The sequence below is a fragment of the Ursus americanus genome, chromosome 2 (assembly GCF_024610735.1).
Source record: "Ursus americanus isolate L20-20 chromosome 2, mUrsAme1.1.p, whole genome shotgun sequence".
Taxonomy (NCBI): domain Eukaryota; kingdom Metazoa; phylum Chordata; class Mammalia; order Carnivora; family Ursidae; genus Ursus; species Ursus americanus.
The window spans coordinates 69,206,808-69,231,422 of NC_142128.1; the positions used below are offsets into that span (position 1 = coordinate 69,206,808).

Genomic DNA, 24,615 nt, shown 5'->3' on the forward strand with positions numbered 1-24,615 from the left:
GCAGTCCGGCATGAGAGGAGACAGGGGAAGGCAGAAGCCTGCATCCCAGGGGAGGGAGTGAAGAGCACCCGGGGTCAGGCCACCTGCTAGGCCTTGGAGCCGACACTGGGACAGAGTGGGGCTCAGCCTTCCTGAGGCTCCCTCCTTCCTTCCCACCCCCAGGAACTCTGGAGTATTTCCTGGGAGCCTGGGAGGTTCAGGGGCCTTAAGGATGGAGGAGGACAAGAGCTTCTATGGGAGGTCACATAGAGGTCCTCTGGAAAGGGAGGCATCCCATCCTGTGTGTGACACAGGGCAGGAGGGGCTGCGGAGGAGGTGAGAGGGGCCCACAGAACCCTGGATGAGACCAAAGCCCCATGCACTTGATGGTCTCTCTCAGCGCCTTCGGACAGGGGCCCCTGGATCACATCCTGAGTAGGGTTTTCCCCAGCCCAGACTCTTTCTGGCCCCGGGGAGGGAGCTATCCTAGGCAGCCCTGGCTCTGTGTCCCCCACACTCTAACACCCAGGAAAGCCTCTCGTTCTGTTGCTCACGGGATTTTTGCCAGAGGCGTGCGGGACACACGGGTGAGGAGTGAGGGAAGTCTCTCCACCCTGCAGACCCTCCAAGCCCTCTCGGAAGCCGCGGCGCAGAACCCACCCATCCTTCCTGCGGCAGCCTGGTATGAATTCTTCCAACACGCCAACGCCAAGTTACCTTGCAAATGATAAGCTTGTGTTAGCCTAATGTTTTAATGATGAAAGGTACAGAAAGCACCCATTCCACACATGCCCTGGATGCCCTGGCCCTCACTCCTGTCCTCTGACCCCCACTCCTCCCGCCTGTGCTCACAGCAGGCCCCACTCTTCCTGCTCTCCCTCCGGGAACCCGCTTCCAGAAAACAAGGACTTGGCCTCCCTCTTGCAGATGGGTTCTCTCCGGATCTCCCGGAAGAAGTGAAGAAAGAAGCCCCACGGAGAGAGTGGAGGAGGCTCAAGGTCACGTTCAGGGCTTGGCTTGGGGTGGAGAGGCTGAATGTCGCCCCTCTTCTTCTTTTTCTTTCCCCGAGGACTCCATGCCCTCCTGCCCCTCACTCCAGTCCCTGGCGCTACGGGCACGACCGGTGTCCTCCATCCTTTAGGGTCAGCTCTCTGGGCCAGTGTGGATGTCAAGAGTGAAGTTTCGGGGATCTGTCATCATCCCATGGCTGTGGGGCCAGGCAGGGCCATCCCAGGGTGAGGCGGGGCTAGGAGCTAGATTCTGCAAGACACAGAGCACCGGGATATTCCGCACCTGCCCTTCCTGCCCCTGCTCCATGGGGAAGGTCACACTGTGACACGGTCAGGCCCGGGGGCTCTGCCATCAGGGGCCATGGGCTCAAATCCAGAGACACCGTCTGCTCGCTGAGCTTGGGCAAATTCCTCCCCTGGCAACCACTCCCAGACACTTTTTTGAAAACACCCTTTCAGGATGAGGCGTGTGCACACCCTGGGGCACTTTGCGAGTGGCTTCCCAAGGGCCTTGGCACAGACGCCGCAGAGAGAGAAGGTGTTCTGGTTCAGGGCCGGAAGGGCTGCTTTTGCACAAAGGTCAATTCTGAATAATTTAAAATGTTTGGGGGTTACTTTGTTTTCTATTCAAAATAGAAGATGGTTTAAGTGCTACAAAGGAAAAACGTTTTCTTATTAACATAGGTTATTTTCCTTACTGAAAAGGAGAATCCCAGTAAGGAAATCAGCAAGGCTTTTTGGGCACTAAATGGCTGTGTCTGGGCATGTTTACGAAGGTGTAACACAGAAGGCAGAAGGAGCCCTTTATCTCTTGTCTTGAAACATGTCGCAGGCCATACGGGGAAACTTAGGTCGGGGGTGCATGGCCCCCTAAGCCAAGAGCTAGTCCTCAATGATCTAGTTCATTACTGCGTCGTGCAGACAGGCAAATCACGGCCCCAGGAGGGCGAGTGACAGCCAGCTGGAGTCACGGAGTTCCTGTGGACACGGCGGTTAGACGACCCTGTACCCTGACCCCCAACCCAGCCACTCTCTCTGAGGGGACAGGGAGGGCTCCCCCAAGGCAGGTGGGCGGCTGCGCCTCTGACTCTCCTTCCCTTCCCCCCTCTGCCAGGGCGGCACGTTTACCTGTGACGATGAGGCTGGCCATGCTGACAGCCTGGCCCAGCGCGTTCTCGGCCACTGCCTTGTACAGGCCGCTGTCCTTGGGGGAGACGCTGGGGATGATGAGTGAGCACACGCCCAGAAGGTCGGTGCTGTACACTGCAGGGTTTCCCGCCAGGCTCTGCTCGTCCTTGAACCAGGTGACATGCGGCCGCGGCCAGCCCTGCACGGCGCAGCTCATGCAGCACTCGCAGCCCTGCGGCAACAGGTGGGGCCGCAGACCCACCAGGAACCGGGGCTTCTGGCTCAGGTTTGGCTCCCGGTAGCTTGGAGCCTTCACCGTGAACTTGTCTGTGGCAAAAACCAGGGCGAGAGAGAGAAGGGTCAGTAAGCGAGGAAGGGATGGCCGAGGCGTGAGTCGGGGGGGCAAGTTTCCGGTGGAACGTACGCACTTTCTGGGTCCTTCTGCCACATCTTACCTGTCAATTTGGCCCCCGTGGCTTGACTCATTTTTTTTTATCCTTTTCTTAAAATACATTTTGGATTTTATTTTTTATTTTTTACTATAAGCTAACGCCCATTCCCTGTGGACAAACTAGAACGTGTGAGAAAGTCAAAAGGAGAAGGAATAAAACCCAAGCATAACCTCACTGCCTATCGATGACCAGAGCTAGCAATTTGGTGTGGAACCTTCCAGACATTTTTGTGTTTCAGAAATATGGAATCACGCATTTGATTTTATAATCTGCTTTTTCTAGTGACTACTTTGAAGGCCCACACCTGTTTGACTGTAAAATACACTTGGTTTTCAGAGAAACATTAACCTCTCTTTGCCCTGTGGCCTGCGGCTGATTTGAGAGGCCACCCAAAGGCATCCTGGACATGCAGACACCAACAGCCCTCTGCTCTCTCTGGATCCTCCCTGAGTCAGGGACACAGGACAGCAGTGCAGGTGGGTTGAGCCAGCTGGGGAGGCGGGGAGGTGGGGAGCTGGGGAGCTGGGGAGGTGGGCAGGGCAATAGCTCCTGGCCTCCCGCTGGTAGTGGGGCCAGTGACACATTGAGCCGCGCTCGGCCCCCTCTGCCGGAGCTGCCGCTGATGCAGCCCGCATCCCTGAGAGCTCACCTCGCTGCCGGGAGATGCACCAGGGCTGGCTGGTGTCGGAGGGCAGGCTGGCCCCCAGCTCGTTCTTGGCCACCACCCGGAAGTGGTACTCGTGGCCCGGGAGCACGCCCAGGAGAGTGAAGTGGTTGGTGTGCACGCGGTCGGCCGCCTGGCGCCAGGGCCCGTGAGCCGAGGAGCGGGTCAGCACCTCGTAGTACAGGGGGACGTCCCCGGCCTCGTCCGGAGAAGGCTCCCACTCAGCCGTCACCGTCCCGGGCACGTTCTCCTGCAGGCGGATGGGCCCGGGCGCCTTCGGGCATGCTGCACGAGAGAGCAAAGGCAGCCGAGTTGGGGGGGACCCAATAGGGCACCCCAGAATGGACTTCTGTATGGCCCTCTTCCAGGTCCCCAAGTCTTCTGGGGTCCTGGGGAATGCAGTCTGGCCGTGCAGGCAGCTGGAGCTGTCTACGGTTATCTCTAGAGCGTGGAAAGCCTCTCCTACAAGAATCATTTGAATACACTCTGGCTTGTAAGTAAAATGACACAGGACATGGACAGCGGAGGGGCTTTCACAAGACTAGGTTGCAGAGCCCCCATTGTTAGCTGTTGGTCGTTTCTGTATTCTAGAAGCTCCTGCAGGGTGGGCAGGGTCTGTGTGGGAGTCCCAGTGGGGGAGGGCAACGTTTATCTCGTATGAGGACCACAGACAATGCTTCCAAGGCTCTTTCAAGTGAGGTAATGGCGGTGACTGTCTTTGCTCACTGACAGTCACAGACCGGGGAAGGGCTCTGACTTAACTGTCCCTAAGTTCCTGAGGCAGAACAATGGACCCCCCACACCCCGCCCTACCCCAGACTCTCCCTCTGTCTTTCCTCCTTCCTTTCTTCCAGCTCTTAGGAAGGGCTGGTGGTGTGGTCACTCCATACACCCAGGCTTGGGACAGCAGCTGAGACCTGTGACCAGGCCAGATGGAGAGCTCCATGCCTGGTGAGTGGTGAGCCGGTGCCAGGAGCCCCTGCCCGGGCCAGCCTCACCTGCCACCCTGAGGGAGAAGCGGTAGGCAACTTCCCCGCCCTGCAGACTCCTCAGCACGACGGTGTAGAGGCCGCTGTCGGAGAGGCTGGCCACAGGAATCAGAAGCTGGGTGAGGCCATCCTTGGTGGAGGTCACATTGCTTCTCAGCAAGGGCAAGCCGTCCTTCAGCCAGGTCACCTCAGGCATGGGGACAGCCTGGGAAACAAGAGGAAAGAAAGGTAAGGAGGGGATGTTTTGTGGGGGTGATGGCATTGAAGCTGGGCCTAACATCTAAGTGGGGCGAAGAGTCTTCCAGAGGAGAAATGTTGGCGCAAAAGCACAGAGGGGGGACATGCCTACTCGGGGAGAGGCTGAGAGGGAGTGATCCAGGGAGGCGTGGGGGAGGCTGTGGGATAGGGAGGAAGCAGGAAAGGAGGAGTAAGGCAAACCCCCAACTCCCCGTGAGATCCTCTGGCACTGGTCACCCTGGGCATCAGAGGCCAGTGGGGATGCGGACAGTAACTTACCTCACAGGATCATTCTGAGGACTGAAGGAGTTAATAATACATGGAAAGCATGGAGTACAGGGCCGAGGAACACTCAGTGCGTGTTAAATATTTTTGGCACCATCATTGTCCTTATTATGGTCTAATAGTTAAGAACGTGTATTTCAGAGTTATATGTAGGCTTGAATCAGGCTCTGCCACCTGTGACTTCCCACATAGATGATGATGATTTTAACAACAACAATTAGTAATAGATAACACAAACTGGGTGCTTGCCATATGCCAGGCACTACTTATGTGCTTCCAATGTTGTAATTCCTTGAATCCTCAGAAAAATCCTTGGAGATAAGTTACTATTATCCTCATTTGACAGATGAGGAAGTTGGAACACAGAGAGGTTAAGACATTTATCGGAAGTCAAACAGCTAGTGAGTAATGATGCTAGAATCTGACCCCAGGCAGTCTGAGCTTCCAGCCCCCACACTGCTCGGCAGCTATCCTATCCATACAGCACAGGTGGTGTTGGTGGAGATCATCCTGAGGCAAACGCAGGATGTCACGTGCTTGTGCAATACTCATAACTCAATATTCAGGTCTTTCTAAAGTCAAAAGGGACTATCCATGCTGCAGCTGCACTGAATTCCCAGACCAAGCAAGGAGAGAGGCAGAGAGCAGTGGGCTTCACAGTTTAGAGGTGCACTAACAGAAGCTACCACTAGAGGGCGTTGTAGACAAGCGCAGAATGGCCACCGAGTGGCCAGGTGGGGACCCTGCCTTCAAGGGGGACCCTGCCTTCAAGGAGGACCCTCTCCCTTCCTCACTTCTGGCCTGATTTCCAGCACAGGCCTGGGCCACTGGCTGGGGACCAAAAAGGAGCGGGGTGAAAGAGAACCACAGGGCTGAGTCTGGCTCCCCTCCCCACTCCCCATGAGATATACTCACTTCAAAATAGACAGGCACACGAATGGTGTCCCCAACTCTGACCATCAGCGAGTCCCTTGTGCTGGAGTCCATGAGGAACTTGGGACGGACTGGAACACACGAGATGGCTCGTCACCTCCCTCCACACTTGGGTCCCAGCCCCAGGTCTCCAACAAGGCAGAGCTGGAGGGGGATGTCTGGGCCAGACTAATGGATGCAGAGATCCATGCAGGGGGTGGGAGAGGGGCTCTGAAGGAACTGTAGAGGGAGCTGGGAGGAGAATTCTGGGGGGTGCGGGGCAGGGGGGACCTGCAGGAGCTGGTGGGGAGATGCTAGCCAGGAAGGAATGGAAGCTGAGAAAGGAAAGCCATCAGGGAGAGGAGTAGGGTTAGGAGAACAGAGGACAGTGAAAAAGTCATCTAACTCTTGTTTTGCAGATGAAATAAACACTGATGGGAGGCAGGGAGTGACAGTCTTGAGCCCACATCCAGCTGGGGGCAGAGCCAGGACAAGATTCCAGGATTCTGGACTCCAGGTGCAGTGGGCCGTTCATTGTACTCGTCTCCCTAATTGTAACTGTGTCAACTAGGGCCTGTTGGGATGGCCCAGGGCCGCTGCTTCCAGCGATTAAACCCAAGGGAAAAGACAATCCACCTTTGGATAACAGGGAGCTGGGGTCTTCTACTCTGCACATGAACCGCGGGTGTTGAGCAGCACTTAGACCTTCTTAGGTCACGCTCGGGAAGCAGCAAAGAATCCCGGAGGGGGCCTGGACTCTGGAGTCAGAGTCACCTGGTTTAAATCCTGGCTCTGCCACATACCAGTGGCGTGACCCAGGGCAAAGCACCTTTGACCTCAGTTTTTCCTTATCTGTAAATTGGGGGTAAAAACATTAACCCTGTAGGATTTTTATGAGTTGTCATGAGAAAACAGTTCTGAATGGACCTGCCTAGTCCTGTGCCTGGCTTCTAACAGGTGCTTGATAAAAGACACGTCATTACACCAGGGAAGGGGATCCTGGCTCAGCAAGTACATGGCTGCTGCTCAGAGGTCTCTCTCGGGAAGGGCCAGCAGGAAGGGAAGGCGATGGCACTCACCGGCAACAGGCATGACTTGCACTAACGTGTCCAGGGCGGTGGGCTGGCCACGGCCCCCGTCGTTAACTGCTGTCACTCTCACGAAGTAGCTCTCTTGGGGCCGAAGCCCTTTGGCTGTGAAGGTGGTGACTGGCACGGTGCCCTCGTGGCAGGGGCTCCACTGCAGACTGTCTGAGCCCCGCAGCTCCACCACGTATCCCTGGGCTCTATCCCCATCCTGCGCGTCCGGCTGGGCCCAGCTCAGGGTGATGCTGGTGTGCGATGTGTCTATGACTTGGAGGTCCCGCACGGGCCCAGGGGGTCCTGGCCAGGCACCGTGGGAAGGTCAGGAATGGCATCACCCTCTCTGGAGGGAGGCCACTCAGTGGGGATATTCACTAGTTTTCCCGTGGGGGGCTGGGAATCTCTTCACCCACCTGTTCACCCACGTCCCCTAACTCCCATTCTGTAATTCCTGAAATCTGGTATCTCAGCTGATGACTTCCTGGGCTCCAAGATCCCAGAAGCCTAGAATTCTATATCTTTTGATTCTGAGCTCTAAATTAGTCGAGACTGCCCTTTGGGCACTCAGTCCATATTTATTCTTCTCCTGTTAAGTGGGAAGGAGAATAACACAGGGCCTACCTACCCACAGGGGCTTTGGAACAAAGGTGTGATGTGTGTGAGGGGGGGGAGCCTTAAAGACGCTGGTTTCTAGATCCCATCCCCAGAGACGTGGATTTCATTGGTCTGGGGTACAGCCCGGACAGTAGGAGTTTCAAGAGCTGCCCAGGTGTTTCTAAATCTGGGCGAGGATGGTGTTTCTCAAACTTTAATTTGTTCATAAACCACCGGGGGATTTGGTTAAGACTACAGATCCTAATACAGAAGGCCTGGTGAGGCCTGAGATTCTGCATTCCTAACAAGCCCCCATAATGCTGCCGGCCCAAGGCTCATGCTCGGGAGCAAGGGCCTCGGAACGGTCGTGATTGGGACGGCTACTATAGGAAGGATAATGCTTATGCTACTTGTGGTCTCCACTCCCTATCAGTGATGAGAGAGAGAGAGAGAGATTGATAAACTAGGATGGGGTTGGTCCACTTGCAAGGAAAAAAATGCATGTGTCTGCTTTCCCCTCCCCATCCCATATTCTGCCCTTTCTAGGACAAAAACTTAGACGCCACTCGAGCCATTAAACTTGTACCATATTCTATTTTTGCTGGATTGATTCCAACAGCCCGGACACCTACAGTGTGCCAGGCCCTGTAGGGATACAAAGGTGCTCTCGAGGTGACCATGTGGCCAATTCAGCGAGTGCCAGAAACGTGCTGCTGCCCTGTGGCTTGTCATTAGCAGGCTCACAGGGCTCACGAGATAAGAGGCTCCTCAGAGACATACAGAGCCTTTTCCAAGCCGTATGCTTGGAATGAGATTTTTGATGGGTGGTTTGTGGAAAAGGTATTCTCTCCTCCAATTTGGGAGATTTGGCTCAAAGTAGGACAGGTCCCTTCCCTGTAGGGCTTAGAAATATCATAGGCCAGGTGTTAGAAGCATCTTTGATCACAGAACTTTTTGGCTGTTTGTGTTGTTCTCAACATATCTATTGACATCTCTCTGTGGCTTGATGTCTGAAATCCCAGATAAGGAAATGCTGTTCTAGACCAGAAGTGGAGGCTTCTTCTTTATTTCCCTAGTTCCTGGCACAATGTTAGCCATTGTGACGGAGGTGATGAGCGAGGATCTGCTGGGTAGTGAGTGGTGAGCTTCCACGGCGACCTCCCACCTGCCCCACGGCGATGACAAGCCCTCACTGGGGTGGGCGGACGGTTATAGGATAGGAGCAGGTGGGCCAGCTCGAGGACTGACCTGCCCAAAGGCTGAGGAGCGAGGAAAGCGTTCCCAGGAAGGGGTTCTTCTGATCCCTACTGCCTGGCCTCTGGGCCTGTTTGATCTTAATTCCCCAAGGTCCCTAAAATATGCCTTTCCCCAGCGGCCTTTCGACCCCTGTCTTCCAGCCTTCCTGACCATGTCCTTCAGGACAGGCTCTGACCTTCCTACAGCCCATGTCCTGTCCCATGGGCTCTAGAACTATCCCCTGCTCATCACCACTGCCACCCCCAGCCTGGGTTAGTGCTCTACTTACTCATGGGGTCCCGAGCAAAGACGGCATCCGATGGGGGCCCAGGCTCTCCGGGGCCAGAGGGAGACACAGCGGTGACCCGAAACTCATACTGACAGCCCTGCCGCACGTCCACCACGGTCCACCTCCTCTCTGTGAAAAGCCCATCCCACGTTCATTCCCCGGGACAGGACCAGGTGATGGGCACACGATGGCCTGGTGCCTCCAAGCTCTGGAAAACACCAAGCCTAGGGCCCCAACACATTCCTCCTCTCCAGCCAGCCAGCTAGGGGTGACTCGCTGTCTCCAAAGAGCACTGCCCAGGGTGTGAGAGGCCCCAATCCCTGTCTGGTTCTGCCACTAACTTGCTGAGTGGTTTTGCACAAGTGCCTTCATCTCTGGTTCTCTCTGCCTTATGGACTTCTAAATGTTGTTATAAATCTATATAGATTTATAGATCTGACAGAATGACTAGATAGTGAAGTTGGGAGAATGACCTTAGTTCACTACCCTCTTTCCAGAGATGAGGATCCTGAGGTCCTAAGTGGCACAGCCCTGGCTAGAAACCTGGTCTCCTGACAACCTGCTGAGGGCTTGGAACCTGTTCTTTCTCCTGCAAATGTTGGCTTGGACGTTTCTGAGTTCTTTCTGATCTCCGAAAGCACTTTCCTGGAAACTGTAGGGAAGGTAGTAGGACAGGGGCCACGTCTCCTCATCTAATGGATGAGAAAGGTAAGATCCAGAGAGAAGAGTGCATTGCCTGAGGTCAAGGCCAGAAGGAGAGGGGCCAGGGCTAACAGCTGCATCTCTGGCTTCCATCCTGAGACTTCTGTTAAACCAGGGTTTCCTAACCTTGGCACTGTTGGCATTTGTGGCCAGCTGATTCTTTGTTTGAGGACATGGGGACAGGACGGGGGCATGGCCTTGTAAACTGCAGGCTGTTTAACAGCGTCTCTGGCCTCTTCACACTCGATTGCTACCCCCACCTTCCCGCACTTCAGTTATGACAACCCAAAATGGCCAGACAACTGTCAACTGTCCCCTGGGCGTGAAACCACCCCAAGTGAGACGCCCTGTAGGAAGGGATCTGGCAAGAAGGTGCCGCTGCACCCTGGAGCCAGGAGGTCATCTAGGGACGCTTTGGGGGCCAGGGTGATGTGAATCGTCCATTCAGGCCCACTCACCAGGCACGGGCTGGACATTCACTGCCATCCAGGTGTTGCTTCCCTTCTTGCGCTTCTCGATCAGGTAGCCCAGGATGTGGGCACTGCCAGGGCCCCGGGGCGCTGTCCACGTCAGTGTGATGCCCTGGCTGGAGGCCGACTGGATGGTTGGGCTTGAAGGGGGCCCGGGGAGAGCTGGAGGAGCGAGAAGGGGCAGGTCAGCCAGAGGCCGAGGCAAGGTGCCAGCTCACAGTAAGGTCCTAGGGGACAGGGAGTGGGGCATCTGGGAGTGGGCCACGTTCTGTTCTTTCCTAGGGAGTGTCAGGGGGGCTGAGCTCTGGCTGTGGCCTAGGAGCCTAGACGCAGCCCTGAGGCCCCTCAGCCTCAAGTCCCCGGAGGGAGGGCATGTGATGGATGATGGTGCTTGCCCCCCCACCAGGTTCCTGAGAAAGTGGGCTCTGCTTGTCCACCCCTACTCCCAGAGAGCCACGGCTGGGAGAAGACCCCATAAACCTCGTTTCCTGATTGCCTGCCAAATCCCAAATGAAGATGAGGTAAGGAGTCTCCACAGTGCTCTGCAAGGGCCCCAAGAACCCCCCAACACCCGCCCGAGTCGCTCAGAGTCTGGGGCAGTCCCACCCACCCTCTGGGCATGGTGGAGAGCCAGGGAACACTGGGGCCCCGTCCATCCTCTTACCCTCGGGAGCCACCAGCACCTCCGTGGACTCCAAGGCCTCCCCGGCCCCCTCAGAGGTCACAGCCCGCACTCGGAACGTGTATTTCTTGCCCTGCTCCACGTCGGCGTCGGTGAAGGTGGTGCTGTCTGCAGGGGCCTGGCCCGCCCTCAGCCACGCGCTCCGGCCAGCTTGCTGCCTCTCCACCACGTAATGCTCCACGGCCCGGCCCCCGTCGTCCTTTGGGGGCCGCCAGCAGAGGCAGACCCCAGCCCCCTGGCGATTCTGTACCTCCAGGGGACCTTGTGGGGCCTGGGGCTTGTCTGCGGTCCCACGGAGAGGAGCAGGAAAAGAAGGGGGGGTCAAAGGAGCTGGAGGGGAGCGGTGCTAGACCTCCCCCCTCATCAGCGGACAAGCCTGCGGTGGGGTAGAGTACCCAGAGAGCCTTGGGCGTTACCTGGAAGTGTCCCTGGTCTCCACCCCCCAACTCACACATACACCCACAGAGGTGACCCGAAGGCACCACTGTGGGCGGTAGAGGCACCTGCTCAGCCCTCTGGCCACAGGCAGTCCTAACTTGCTGGCACTGTTCAAGGCTGGGGGCCACCCCCCCACCCCAGCGATCCCCCTGGGCCCAGTGCCTTAGCTCCCAGAGAAGCCCAACCAGAGGGAGCCCAGCCCTGTCTTCCTAACCAGTCTGAGGAGGGGAGAGAGGACACAGTGAAGCAGGTGTGGATCTTAAACAGCATGCAAATGAGGATTGGAGCAGGGGGGCACACTCTGGGCCTGCTCCTGCCGGCAGGGAGGACCCAGAACCCCGGGACCCCTAGGCCTTGGCTGGGGGGAAGGCTGGGGCTGGCACCTATAACTTGCAGGGTGAGCTCGGCCTGCACAGAGCCTCCCTCGCTCTTCAGTGTCACGCTATACCGGCCACCGTCCTTCCTGCCAGCGCTAGGGAGGCACAGCCGAGTGAAGTCATCCCCCAGGGCCACCTGGGCCCCGTGGCGGCTGCTGCTGCCCACTTCGGCCCCGTCCTTTCTCCAGACAGCCTGGACTGGGAGGTGGCTCTTGAAAGGGATCTTCACTGTCACCGGCTTCCCAGCCTTGACCACCAGTGGCTTTCTCAGTTTCTCTGCGACATCAGGAGCGATGACAGGGCGATCTAGGGATATAACAGGGTCAGAGAGTCCAAGGCAGCCAGGGCACTGTGCACCGGGGGAATGGGGAAAGAAGGACCTGGAGAAGGAAGTGTAGGCTGAGAGTAAAGACCAACCCCCATGAGGACAACCGAGGGGATGGAGGGGCTTCATCTGCAGCAGGAGGGAACAGGGCTTGACCTCCTCAAGGACTTCCTGACAAAGAACAGGGAGGATACAGTTGGCTTTTTAAAATCACCTTCTCGGACTGCGGATGAGATTAGGCACTGGCTGCAGACTAGCCACACACACAGGTGTTTGGAGGTGGCACATACCACCTGGCGCACAGAGACTGCTGAGCAGGGAAGGGAAGGGCTGAGCCTCACCGTGGACGCTCAGCGTGGCCTCGCTCCGCTGGTGGCCGGCTACGCAGGTGTACCTCCCAGCCTGAGTCCCCTGCACACGGTCAATGAGGAGCCTGTGCACGAGGCCATCTTGCTCAAAGACGACTCCATCCCGGGCGCTGAGCTGCAAACAAGGGCCGCGGAGGAGCCCGTCATCCCCACCCCTGTCCAGCTCCTCCTGGCGGGGGGAAGCAGGGCCCCCTACGAATGCAAGGTAGGAACTGTAATCACAGCAACGTCGATGGAACGCTTGTGATGCACCAGGAGTGTGCTAGTACTCTCCATACTTAGTACCTCATTTAATGTTGCAACGACCTTATGGAGTCAGTACTATTATTGGCCCATTTTATGTGTGAAACCAGAGGTAGGTGGCAGTGCTGGGATCTGAAGCCCGGGTCTAGCTGATGCCAAGGCCCATGCTCTGAACCACTGAGATGTCCATCCTCCTAAGAGGACAGGCGTGGCGGAGGACAGAAGGGCTGTGCAGAGGCAGGAGAAGGCCCATCTGGTTGGGCCGAGGTGGCGTTTGTACCATGCCTTGAAGGACAGTAGAATTCAACAGGCGCTGCGACAGGACCGGCATTTTGGATGAGGAAGAGGCATTTGGGAGAGGAAGGGGTGTGTCCAGGGGGGAGCGAAGAGAGTACACATCTACATAAAAACCCAGTTTTATTTTAAAAACACCAGTGCGCTGGCTTTAGGCTTCTCCCAGGGTAGGTGCTCTAGTGAAATGAAGAATAAAAAGTCTTGGGGCGCCTGGGTGGCTCAGTCTGTTAGGTGTCTGCCTTCGGCTCAGGTCATGATCCCAGAGTCCTGGGATCGAGCCCAATATCGGGCTCCCTGCTCAGCTGGGGAGTCTGTTTCTCCCTCTACCCCTCCCCCCGGCTTGTGCGTGCACGTGCTCTCTCTCTCTCTCTCTCTCTCATAAGTAAAATCTTAAAAAAAAGAATGAAAAATGTTTCTTGCAAAGCCCCTACCCTCTACTCCTTGTTGCTTCACTACTCCCCATCCACACCCCTCCCCCCTCCCTCCACCCATAAACTGGTCGGTAAAGCATGGGGGGGCAGTACCTTGACTCCATCTTTAAACCAGGCAACAGGGCCCAGGTCGCGTGTGAGGGTACAGGAGAACACAACAGCCTCTCCCTGCTGCACTTCCATGTCAGCCAGGCCCTGGGAGAAGTGGCCCCTGGGGCCTGGAGAGACACAGAAGGAGTCTGGGGGCTGGTCACCCAAGGATTTCCCCCAAGGCGCAGCCTCCCAGACCATGGCCTGAGCTCTGGGAGGGCACCATGTCCTGCCAACTGGGCTGAGCCCATGCCAGCAAAACCAAACCTTCCAATTTTCTCAGCAGGGTCTAGGCTAGTATAGGGGACCTGGGGTGCAAGGTGGTTGAAGGCCCCCCCCTTGAGTGACACAGATGAGAAGTCTGAGTAACCCACAGAGAGTATTTCAACACCTCTAGTTTTTTGGACATAGGGTGTTAAGACAGAGACCCAGAGACCTCTGAGACCCACGGGGCTTGGAGCCCACCTGCACAAGGAAGGAGAGGTTGGTTTCTGGGTGGGAAGAGATCCCTGAAAATGGGGGGAACTGGCAGGGCAAACTCCTGGAGCTGGAGGCAGAATTGAGACCGACGCAGTCATCCCTGTCCCCCTAGGCACTACCCCACTGGAGCCATTCCCCTGAGAAACACCTACCTTGGGTCTCCCTGGGGAAGCCGCCAGTGCCAGGCTTGTATCTGGATCTGGGACTCTGGGAGGCATCTCTCCCCTGGCCATAGATGTCTGATCTGCCCTCCAGGTCACCTCTCCTGCTGCCAAGATGACTCAGGGGCTCCCAGCTCTGGTCTTCGTGCAGAGTCACCCCTCGGCTCTCTCTGTCCTCTCCTCCCAGTGGCTGCCCAGAACCTCTGGCCTCATCTGCTCCCCTTCTCTTTGCTGTTCCAGCCTCCACCCCTGACTGTCTTTGAGACCTGCTCCTGAGCTGGCCAGGCCTTCTCTCTGACCCTCCAGACTCTTCTGCTCCCCATCCCTCATACTCCTTTAGGGCCCCTGGACCTTGGGCTTTGTCATTCTCAGCCCCCAGGGACCCCTGATAGCCCAGGGACCCTCTTTCTCCTCTTTGTCCTTTGTCTAGCTGAAAGCCCAGGCCCTGGATGCCCCCTGATCTCTCCATAGAGTCTTTTCTGCCCAAGGTGTCATCTAGACGATTCCAGGCTCCCCGAGGCCCTAAATCCCCAGGTTTTGGGGTAAGGCCATTCTCCCTATCAGTGAAATTCCCCTTATCCAGGATGCCTAAGTCTCCCGAGCCAGTAGACCTTCCCCATCCAGGACCTGAACCTTTGCTCTCCAGGAACCATGGGTCCTGACACCCACCAGCCCCTTCTTGGCCTGGAGCACCCTTCCTGCCCCTGAAGCCCTCTGGCCCTTCATGGATCCCCCTGAAAGTGGCATCTTTCTCTTGCAGAGATCTAGAAGTTCTGGAGCCTGGGGACTGATTCTCAACACCTATGCTGCCTTGGCCAAACCCCTCGTCTTCCCTGCCTGGGACCCCAGTGTGGCTTACCCCTCCTCCATCCGCAGAACCTGACATTGATTTACCCCTTTCCCCAGGCATCCTGCCGCTGTCCAGAACCTGGCCTGTGCCCACCGAGCTCCCGCATGTCGCTCCCACCCTTCTGCCTCCGAGCGGTGAGTCCCCACTTGCCTGAGGTGCCAGTCCCCCCAGGCCAGCTGCTCTACTCCTGTCTGCTGTCCCAGGCCCTGCTTTCCAGAAGTCCTGCTCATGTCCAGGCTCCTGAGCAACTGCCCCTGCCCTGGTCTCACCCTCCACTGTCCCTCGACCATCAAGAAACCCAGAAGCCTTCATACCCCCTGCTTGGCCTACAGACCTGCCCTCCCTACTGGGAGCCTCTCTGTCCACAGAAGATCCTGGGATCCCAGCAGCATCTTGCCACTCTCCGACACCTGATTTTCCCATAGAGCCAACAGCTCCCAGTGCCTCAGGAACCCCTGAGGTTCCAGAGGCCCCGAGACCATTCTTGGAGCCCTGCCTGTCTGAAAGAATCTGTGGACCTCCTTGAATCCCCTGCCTCTCTGGGTCCCAGGGGCCATGCCCGCACACGGTGCCATCTGCAGTGCCCGGCATTCCAGCTGTCCTAGAGCCCATTCCAGGACCTGCCCCTTTCACAGATGCCTTTCCTCTGCCCCTCTCTGAACCGTCCTTGGAGCTTGTGCCACCATCAGACCCCTCTGATGCCGTCCAATATTGTGACCCATGCTCGGTGGCTTCCTGGCTGCGGGGTCCACCTCTAAAACCCGCTCCAGCCTGAGTGCCTGATCCTCTGAACGTCCCTGAACCGTCTCTGTAGCCCGCTTCACCTTCTGACCCTATTTCTCCCGATCCTCCGGAGCCTTCCCTATAATCTGCCTCACTTCCGGTCCCCAGTTCCGAAGCAGCCCCCAAACCATCCTTATAGCCCGCTTCACCCCCCATCCCCATTCTCCCAGAACCCCCCAAACCATCCTTATAACCTGCTTCACCCCCTGACCCAATTCTCTCAGAATCCCCCAAGCCATCCCCATAAACTGCCTCACCTTCTGATCCAATTCTCCCAGAACCTCCCACACCATCCTTATAACCTCCCTCACCCCCTGTCCCCATTCTCCCAGAAACCCCCAAGCCATCCTTATAACCTGCTACACCCCCTGAGCTAATTCTCCCAGGACTTCCTAAGCCATCCCTATAATCTGTCCCATCCCCTGACTCCATTTTCCCAGAATCCCCTAAGCCATCCCCATAAACTGTCTCACCCCCCATCCCTATTCCCCTAGGACCCCTCAAGCCATCCTTATAACCTACCTTACCCCCTGACCCAATTCTCCCAGGATCCCCCAAGCCATCCCCATAAACTGCCTCACCCCCAATCCCCACTCTCCCAGAACCCCCCAAACCATCCTTATAACCTGCCTCACCCCCTGACCCAATTCTCCCAGGACCTCGTAAGCCATCCCTATAACCTTCCCCACCCTCTGACCCCATTTTACCAGAACCTCCTAAACCATCCCCATAACCTGTCTCACCTCCCATCCCCATTCTTACAGAACCCTCCAAACCATCCTTATAACCTGCTTCACCCCCTGACCCAATTCTCCCAGGACCTCCGAAGCCATCCCTATAACCTGTCCCACCCCCTGGCCCCATTTTCCCAGAATCCCCTAAGCCATCCCCATAACCTGCTTCACCCCCAATCCCCACTCTCCCAGAACCCTCCAAACCATCCTTATAACCTGCTTCACCCCCTGACCCAATTCTCCCAGGACCTCCGAAGCCATCCTTATAACCTGTCCCACCCCCTGGCCCCATTTTCCCAGAATCCCCTAAGCCATCCCCATAACCTGCTTCACCCCCAATCCCTACTCTTCCAGAACCCTCCAAACCATCCTTATAACCTGCTTCACCCCCTGACCCAATTTTCCCAGGACCTCCTAAGCCATCCCTATAACCTGTCCCACCCCCTGGCCCCATTTTCCCAGAATCCCCTAAGCCATCCCCATAACCTGCTTCACCCCCAATCCCCACTCTCCCAGAACCCTCCAAACCATCCTTATAACCTGCTTCACCCCCTGACCCAGTTCTCCCAGGACCTCGTAAGCCATCCCTATAACCTTCCCCACCCCCTGAACCCATTTTCCCAGAATCCCCTAAGCCATCCCCATAACCTGCTTCAACCCCCATCCCCATTCTCCCAGAGCCCCCCAAACCATCCTTATAACCTGCCTCACCCCCTGACCCAATTCTCCCAGGACCTCCTAAGCCATCCCTATAACCTGTCCCACCCCCTGACCCCATTTTCCCAGAACCTCCTACACCATCCCCATAACCTGTCTCACCCCCGATCCCTATTCCCCCAGAACCCCCCAAGCCATCCTTATAACCTGCCTCACCCCCTGACCCAATTCTCCCAGGACCTCCTAAGCCATCCCTATAACCTGTCCCACCCCCTGGCCCCATTTTCCCAGAATCCCCTAAGCCATCCCCATAACCTGCTTCACCCCCAATCCCCACTCTCCCAGAACCCTCCAAACCATCCTTATAACCTGCTTCACCCCCTGACCCAGTTCTCCCAGGACCTCGTAAGCCATCCCTATAACCTTCCCCACCCCCTGAACCCATTTTCCCAGAATCCCCTAAGCCATCCCCATAACCTGCTTCAACCCCCATCCCCATTCTCCCAGAGCCCCCCAAACCATCCTTATAACCTGCCTCACCCCCTGACCCAATTCTCCCAGGACCTCCGAAGCCATCCCTATAACCTGTCCCACCCCCTGACCCCATTTTCCCAGAACCTCCTAAACCATCCCCATAACCTGTCTCACCCCCGATCCCTATTCCCCCAGAACCCCCCAAGCCATCCTTATAACCTGCCTCACCCCCTGACCCAATTCTCCCAGGACCTCCTAAGCCATCCCTATAACCTGTCCCACCCCCTGGCCCCATTTTCCCAGAATCCCCTAAGCCATCCCCATAACCTGCTTCACCCCCAATCCCCACTCTCCCAGAACCCTCCAAACCATCCTTATAACCTGCTTCACCCCCTGACCCAGTTCTCCCAGGACCTCGTAAGCCATCCCTATAACCTTCCCCACCCCCTGGCCCCATTTTCCCAGAATCCCCTAAGCCATCCCCATAACCTGCTTCAACCCCCATCCCCATTCTCCCAGAGCCCCCCAAACCATCCTTATAACCTGCCTCACCCCCTGACCCAATTCTCCCAGGACCTTGTAAGCCATCCCTATAACCTTCCCCAACCCCTGGCCCCATTTTCCCAGAAACTCCTAAGCCATCCCCATAACCTGCTTCACCCCCCATCCCCATTCTCCGAGAACCCTCCAAGCCATCTTTATAATCTGCTTCACCCCCTGAGCTAATTCTCCCAGGACCTCCTAAGCCATCCCTATAACCTTCCCCACCCCCTGGCCCCATTTTCCCAGAAACTCCTAAGCCATCCCCATAACCTGCTTCACCCCCCATCCCCATTCTCCCAGAACCCTCCAAGCCATCTTTATAATCTGCTTCACCCCCTGAGCTAATTCTCCCAGGACCTCGTAAGCCATCCCTATAACCTTCCCCACCCCCTGGCCCCATTTTCCCAGAATCCCCTAAGCCATCCCCATAACCTGCCTCATGCCCCATCCCCATTCTCCCAGAACCCCCCAAACCATCCTTATAACCTGCCTCACCCCTTGACCCAATTCTCCCAGGACCTCGTAAGCCATCCCTATAACCTTCCCCACCCCCTGGCCCCATTTTCCCAGAATCCCCTAAGCTATCCCCATAACCTGCTTCACCCCCCATCCCCATTCTCCCAGAACCCCCCAAACCATCCTTATAACCTGCCTCACCCCCTGACCCAATTCTCCCAGGACCTCGTAAGCCATCCCTATAACCTTCCCCACCCCCTGACCCCATTTTCCCAGAAACTCCTAAGCCATCGCCATAACCTGCTTCACCCCCCATCCCCATTCTCCCAGAACCCTCCAAGCCATCTTTATAACCTGCTTCACCCCCTGAGCTAATTCTCCCAGGACCTCCTAAGCCATCCCTATAACCTTCCCCAACCCCTGGCCCCATTTTCCCAGAATCCCCTAAGCCATCCCCATAACCTGACTCATCCCCCATCCCCATTCTCCCAGAACCCCCCAAACCATCCTTATAAACTGCCTCACCCCCTGACCCAATTCTCCCAGGACCTCGTAAACCACCCTTGTAACCTTCCCCACCCCCTGACCCCATTTTCCCAGAAACTCCTAAGCCATCCCCATAACCTGCTTCACCCCCCATCCCCATTCTCCCAGAACCCTCCAAGCCATCTTTGTAACCTGCTTCACCCCCTGAGCTAATTCTCCCAGGACCTCCTAAGCCATCCCTATAACCTTCCCCACCCCCTGGCCCCATTATCCCAGAATCCCCCAAGCCATCCCCATAAACTGCCTCACCCCCAATCCCCATTCTCCCAGAACCCTCCAAACCATCCTTATAACCTGCCTCACCCCTTGACCCAATTCTCCCAGGACCTCCTAAGCCATCCCTATAACCTGCCCCACCCCCTAGCCCCATTTTCCCAGAATCCCCTAAGTCAACCCCATAACCTGCCTCAACCCCAATCCCCATTCCCCCAGAAACCCCCAAGCCATCCTTATAACCTACCTTACCCCCTGACCCCATTTTCCCAGAATCCCCTAAGCCATCTCCATAAACTGCCTCACCCCCCATCCCCATTCTTCCAGAACCCCCCAGTTCATCCTTATAACCTTCTTCACCCCCTGAGCCAATTCTCCTAGGACCTCCTAAGCCATCCCTATAACCTGTCCCACCCCCTGACCCTAATTTCCCAGAACCTCCTAAGCCATCCCCATAACCTGCTTCACCCTCCATCCCCATGCACCCAGAATCCCCCAAAGCATCCTTGTAACCTGCCTCACCCCCTGACCCAATTCTCCCAGAACCCCCCAAACCATCCTTATAACCTGCCTCACCCCCTAACCCAATTCTCCCAGGAACTCCTAAGCCATCCCTATAACCTGCCTCACCCCCTGACCCCATTTTCCCAGAATCCCCTAAGCCATCCCCATAACCTGCCTCACCCTCTATCCCCATTCTCCCAGAACCCCCCAAGCCATCTTTATAACCTACCTCACCCCTTAATCCAGTTCTCTCAGAACCCCCCAAGCCATCCCCATAACCTCCCTCACCCCCTGACCCAATTCTCCCAGGGCCTCCTAAGCCATCCCTATAACCTGCCACACCCTCTATCCCCATTCCCCCAGAACCCCCCAAGCCATCTTTATAACCTACCTCACCCCTTAATCCAGTTCTCCCAGAACTCCCCAAGCCATCCCCATAACCTCCCTCACCCCCTGACCCAATTCTCCCAGGACCTCCTAAGCCTTCCCCATAACCTGACTCCATTTTCCCAGAACCTCCTAAGCCATTTTCATAACCTGTCTCACCCACCATCCCTATTTTCCCAGAACCCCCCAGTCCACCCTTATAACCTGCTTCACTCCCTGCACCAATACTCCCAGAATCCCCCAAGCCATCCCCATAACCTGCCTCACCCCCAATCCTCATTCTCCCAGAATCCCCCAAGCCATCCTTATAACCTGCCTCACTCCCTGACCCAATTCTCCCAGGACCTCCTAAGCCATCCCTATAACCTGTACCACCCCCTGATCCAATTCTCCCAGGACCTCCTAAGCCAGCCCTATAACCTGCCTCAGCCCCTGACCCCATTTTCCCAGAACCCCCCAAGCCATCCTCATAACCTTCCTCACCCCCCATCCCCATTCTCCCAGAACCCTCCAAACCATCCTTATAACCTGCTTCACCCCCTGACTCAATTCTCCCAGGACCTCCTAAGCCATCCCTATAACCTGCCCCACGCCCTGACCCCATTTTCCTGGAACCTCCCAAACCATCCCCATAACCTGTCTCACCCCCCATCTCCATTCTCCCAGAACCCTCCAAACCATCCCCATAACCTATCTCACCCCTTGACCCAATTCTCCCAGATTTTCCCAAGCCATCCCCATAACCTCTCTTACCCCCCATCCCCATTCTCCCAGAACCCCCCAAGTCATCCTTATAACCTGCCTCACCCCCTGACCTGGTTCTCCCAGAACCCCCTAAATCATCCCTATGATCTGCCTCACCCAATGAACCCATTCCCTCAGGAGTCCCCAAACCTTTCCTATAGTCTGCCTCATCTACAGACCCCATTCCCCCAGAAACCCTGACACCATCCTTATAACCTGCCTCATCCCCTGGCCCCATCCCCCCAGACCCAAGACCCTTTGATCTTCCTCTATAAGCTGTTCTGCTTCCAATTTGCTGAGACCCTTGAATTCCTGATCCTCCCCCATGACCAGGCATGCCACCAGACCCATAAGCCCCTTGGCTCTCAGAACTGGCCCCAGCTCCAGAGGCCCTAACACCAAGGTCCCTGGTGCCAACCCCATCATTCACTTTGTCTCCTGCCTTCAGCTCCATGGTTCCTGCTTCCCCTGAACCACCTTCACGGCCTCCTTCTCCAAAGGCCCCCAGAGCCCCTGAGGCTCTGAAGTCCCCATAGTCTCCAGTCTGATCCCAAGGCCTTATTCTTCCAGAGACCCCTGGTTCTGCTTCTACATGTCCCTCCCCAACAGCTGCCATGGTTTCAGAGGCCCCAAGGCCCCCTCTACCCACAGACCCCACTGTCCCAGGATGCCCTAGGCCACCGCTGGAATGATGCCTTCCCCCAGGGCCAGTATCTCCCCAGGCTTTGGATGCATCCTTGGCCCCTGGAGGCACCCTGGCTTCATCCATGGGTCCTCTATCAGGGCTACCTGAGCCACCCTCGAGATTAGCAAGTTTCCCAGAACCCCTTATTGCAGGACCATAACTATCTTTGTTTTCAGACCACATTCCCCCAGGCACCCCTGAGCCATGCCTATAACCACCCCCTTCCTCAGACTCTGTTCCCCCAGGTGCCCCAGAGGCAACTTTGCCACCAGTGCCATAACCAGATCCCATTTCTCCTGACACTGCTGAGCCGTCGCCATAACCAGCCCCATTCTCAGGACCTAGTCTTCTCGCATAGCCTACGCCATCGCCATACCTAGATGCCATTCTCCCTGGACCTCCTAAGCCATCCTGGTAGACTGTCTCACCTGTGGGTCCTTTTCCTCTGGAGTTCCATGACCCACTCCAGAAATCTGGTTCAGAACCTGTTGCCCCTGGACCTCTTAATCCATCAGTGTCTCCTAGTGTCCCTCCAGACTCCTGAGCACCCAGGCTTGGAGACCCAGTTAGCCTGTGGCTTCTGGTATCCACCCCCTGACCAGACCCCATCAGTCTAGCACCCTGGGTACCACCCACACCACCTTCCCCTTCACCAGACCCCAACATTCCAGGCCTGTGGTGGGTCCTGGTTTGGCTGAGGCTGGACCCTGTGTCATCCCAAGGACCTGTGCTCTCAGACTCTACTCTGCCAGCACCCTCTGCTTCCCACTGACCTTCTGGCCAGCCTTGGGAATACTGGAAGCTTCCAGAGCCATACCCTGCCTCACCCAAGTCTCCAGCTGTCTCCTGGCCCTCCCTTCTCCTGGGCCCCTGTAGGCCCCTCTCCCAGCCCCTGGGAACTCCTGGGCCTGCAGGGCTGGTTTTGTAGCCCTTTCTCCCACCCACAGACTTCCCTGGGCCTTGATCAGCTGTCTGTAGTGACCCCTCAGCTTTGGCCTCAGGCCCCCCTCGTCCCAGGAGGAACTTTCTGCTACCAGGTATTGATGGTTCCTGGGCGTTCTCTCCTATAGATATCTGCCCTCGAGACTCCTCTGACCCCCAGTAGCCCCCTGCTTCCCCATCATCAGCATCTCTGCCTCCCTGAAAGCCCCAGGACTCAGGGCCTATGCCTGTCTTGGAGCCTCTTTTTCCAGGATACTCCTGGGCCCCAGGACCACCTGCCCCACTGCTGTCTCCAGCTTCCCCCAGGCCAGTCCCCCTGCCCCACACTGCCCTTGTGGCTCCTCTCTGTCTTTCCCTGCTCAGATCACCCTCTCCCTCCATCTCAGCCAGGCTTTCCCCCTGCAAAATCATCTCCATCACTCCCTCTTCTGACCAAGAGCCCACAGGACCAGACTGGGATCCCTTCAGGGCTGTCTTTCCTCTCCCAGGTCCTAAATGAGCACTGAAGCGTTCTTCCTGGCTATCCCTGTCCAGGGGACTCCCATGGTCCTCTCTGTACTCCTTTCCTTCCCCACTGCTCCCCAGTCCTCCCGCCTGAGGGTACCTGGATTCAGCCTCCCAGCCTCCTGCTATCCTACCGCATCTGTCTGCATCACTGTCTCTGCCATGATCTTGCTGTTGACCTTCCATGAGACCCAAACCTGATTCTAGGCCCTCTCCCTGTACATAGGGGCTCCCTGGAAGGCTTCTGACCCAGCCTCCCTCTCTGTGGAGCTGATTTTCCCCAAGGGGAATAACCATGCCTCCCTCTGCTTCCAGAAAGCCCTTTCCTGCCCGCCCAGGGCCCCAGGCTGAGCCAGCTGCCCCATCACTCCCTATCAGGGAGTAGCCATGACCACCAAGGCCACCTGTCTCTAGACCAGCTATGAGCTGTAGCCCGGAAGCAGGACTGGCCCCATTGAGGGAGCCCTCCAGGGGGCCCTGCTCTCTGGGTTCCCCTCCCTTGCCGGTGATGCTCCTGGAATCTTCTGCTTTTGAGGTCTGGGCTCCTTGGGCTTGCAGCTGACGGTCAGCACTTGTGGTCAGAATGCTTTTATCCTTCCCTGCTTCGGTGAGAGGTCAATGCCCCCATTGAGAGACAAAAGAAAAGACCTGTTAAGTCAGGCCAAGGCACCTGTCGGGCCCCAATTTCTTTGCCTGACCCTCAGTTTCCCCAGTAGAGAAAACGTTGACCATCTCAGAAGGAAGCCAGGGTGTACCAGCTCACTGATAGATGAATCCTATCACCACCTCCCCCAGCCCTGTACCCACAGCCCACCCTGCCCTGCTATGTGGTTCATGAGGAGTTTTGGAGAAAATACATAACCTAAAACTCCCCTGCTTATCAAACTGCCATGAACAGCTGCATGATTTTTAAAAGATCTATTTGCTCACCATCTGCCTTACAAATGCCCACTTGACAGTGTCCTGAGATCACCTTGAACCCAAATCCATAGGGGAATTTAAGGGTATTCTCTGGCCTGACCCAGGTTCTCATCCATACTGAATCTGAGCCAAGCCCTGGCCAGGACCCTCAGGCCATCTTGAATCTGTGCCCCCAGAGATACTTCCAGAGGACCATGGAACACACACAGCTGAGAAGGACTGGGCTGGCTGGAAAGGCCCAGCATTGCAGTGGGTCAGAAATAGATCTCAGGGGCCTTCCTCATTCTTGGAGAAAGAAGGAATACTCAAGAGCAAATGGCTGACCAAGGGAAGCCCCCGCTCCTGGCCTTTCTCGTGCCCTTCTCAGCCCCCCGTCTTGCCTTGGTAGAGGCAGGGAAAGATAGAGGTATGAGCCACTCACCTTCAACCACCAGCCAGGCAGTAGAGCCGTGGAACCCAGTGCCCAGTGAGTAGGGGCCCATGTCTGAGAAACGGACCCCCCTTACCACCAGCCGGTGGGTCAGCCCATCAGGGGACACAAACACCTCATATTTGTTGCTGGGCTGGAGTGGCCGGTGCCGGAAATTCCAGGTGGCGTTGGGGCAGGGGTTGGAGAGAACACACTCGAAGACAGCATCACTCTGCTCTTCACAGTGCACCTCAGCTAGCGGGACCACCACTCGGGCGGGGATGGCTGTTGGGGAAGCAGGAGTGGGGGCGTCAGCGTGGCAGCGTGACACAGCGTGACCTGACG

The 24,615-nt window shown here is 56.7% G+C and overlaps 2 protein-coding genes across 3 annotated transcripts in view; both read right to left on the reverse strand.

The window, feature by feature from the left end:
- Positions 1–712: 712 nt before the first annotated feature.
- Positions 713–24,615, reverse strand: part of IGFN1 (immunoglobulin like and fibronectin type III domain containing 1) — a 35,250-nt gene continuing 11,347 nt past the window's right edge. The window contains exons 11-25 of one of the 2 annotated variants that reach the window (XM_045787699.2): positions 24,283–24,555; positions 23,504–23,542; positions 13,910–14,059; positions 13,281–13,405; positions 12,193–12,334; positions 11,533–11,832; positions 10,694–10,993; positions 10,018–10,191; positions 8,858–8,986; positions 6,736–7,038; positions 5,660–5,748; positions 4,232–4,427; positions 3,219–3,518; positions 2,118–2,444; positions 713–1,239 (exon numbers count right to left, since the gene is read on the reverse strand). In XM_045787699.2, coding sequence (XP_045643655.2) covers positions 1,226–1,239; positions 2,118–2,444; positions 3,219–3,518; positions 4,232–4,427; positions 5,660–5,748; positions 6,736–7,038; positions 8,858–8,986; positions 10,018–10,191; positions 10,694–10,993; positions 11,533–11,832; positions 12,193–12,334; positions 13,281–13,405; positions 13,910–14,059; positions 23,504–23,542; positions 24,283–24,555 — 2,861 coding nt within the window. In that variant the 3' untranslated portion in view covers positions 713–1,225. Of the gene's footprint in view, positions 1,240–2,117; positions 2,445–3,218; positions 3,519–4,231; positions 4,428–5,659; positions 5,749–6,735; positions 7,039–8,857; positions 8,987–10,017; positions 10,192–10,693; positions 10,994–11,532; positions 11,833–12,192; positions 12,335–13,280; positions 13,406–13,909; positions 16,755–23,503; positions 23,543–24,282; positions 24,556–24,615 lie in introns of those variants that run through there. The other variant, XM_045787698.2, reaches the window with a different exon arrangement.
- LOC148110652 (uncharacterized) lies at positions 17,101–19,189 on the reverse strand. Its single transcript, XM_087860022.1, has 2 exons — positions 17,329–19,189; positions 17,101–17,113 (listed from the first exon to the last, which is right to left on the reverse strand). Exons 1-2 carry the CDS (start codon positions 19,167–19,169, stop codon positions 17,101–17,103), a joined length of 1,854 nt encoding a protein of 617 aa, XP_087716148.1. The 5' UTR covers positions 19,170–19,189.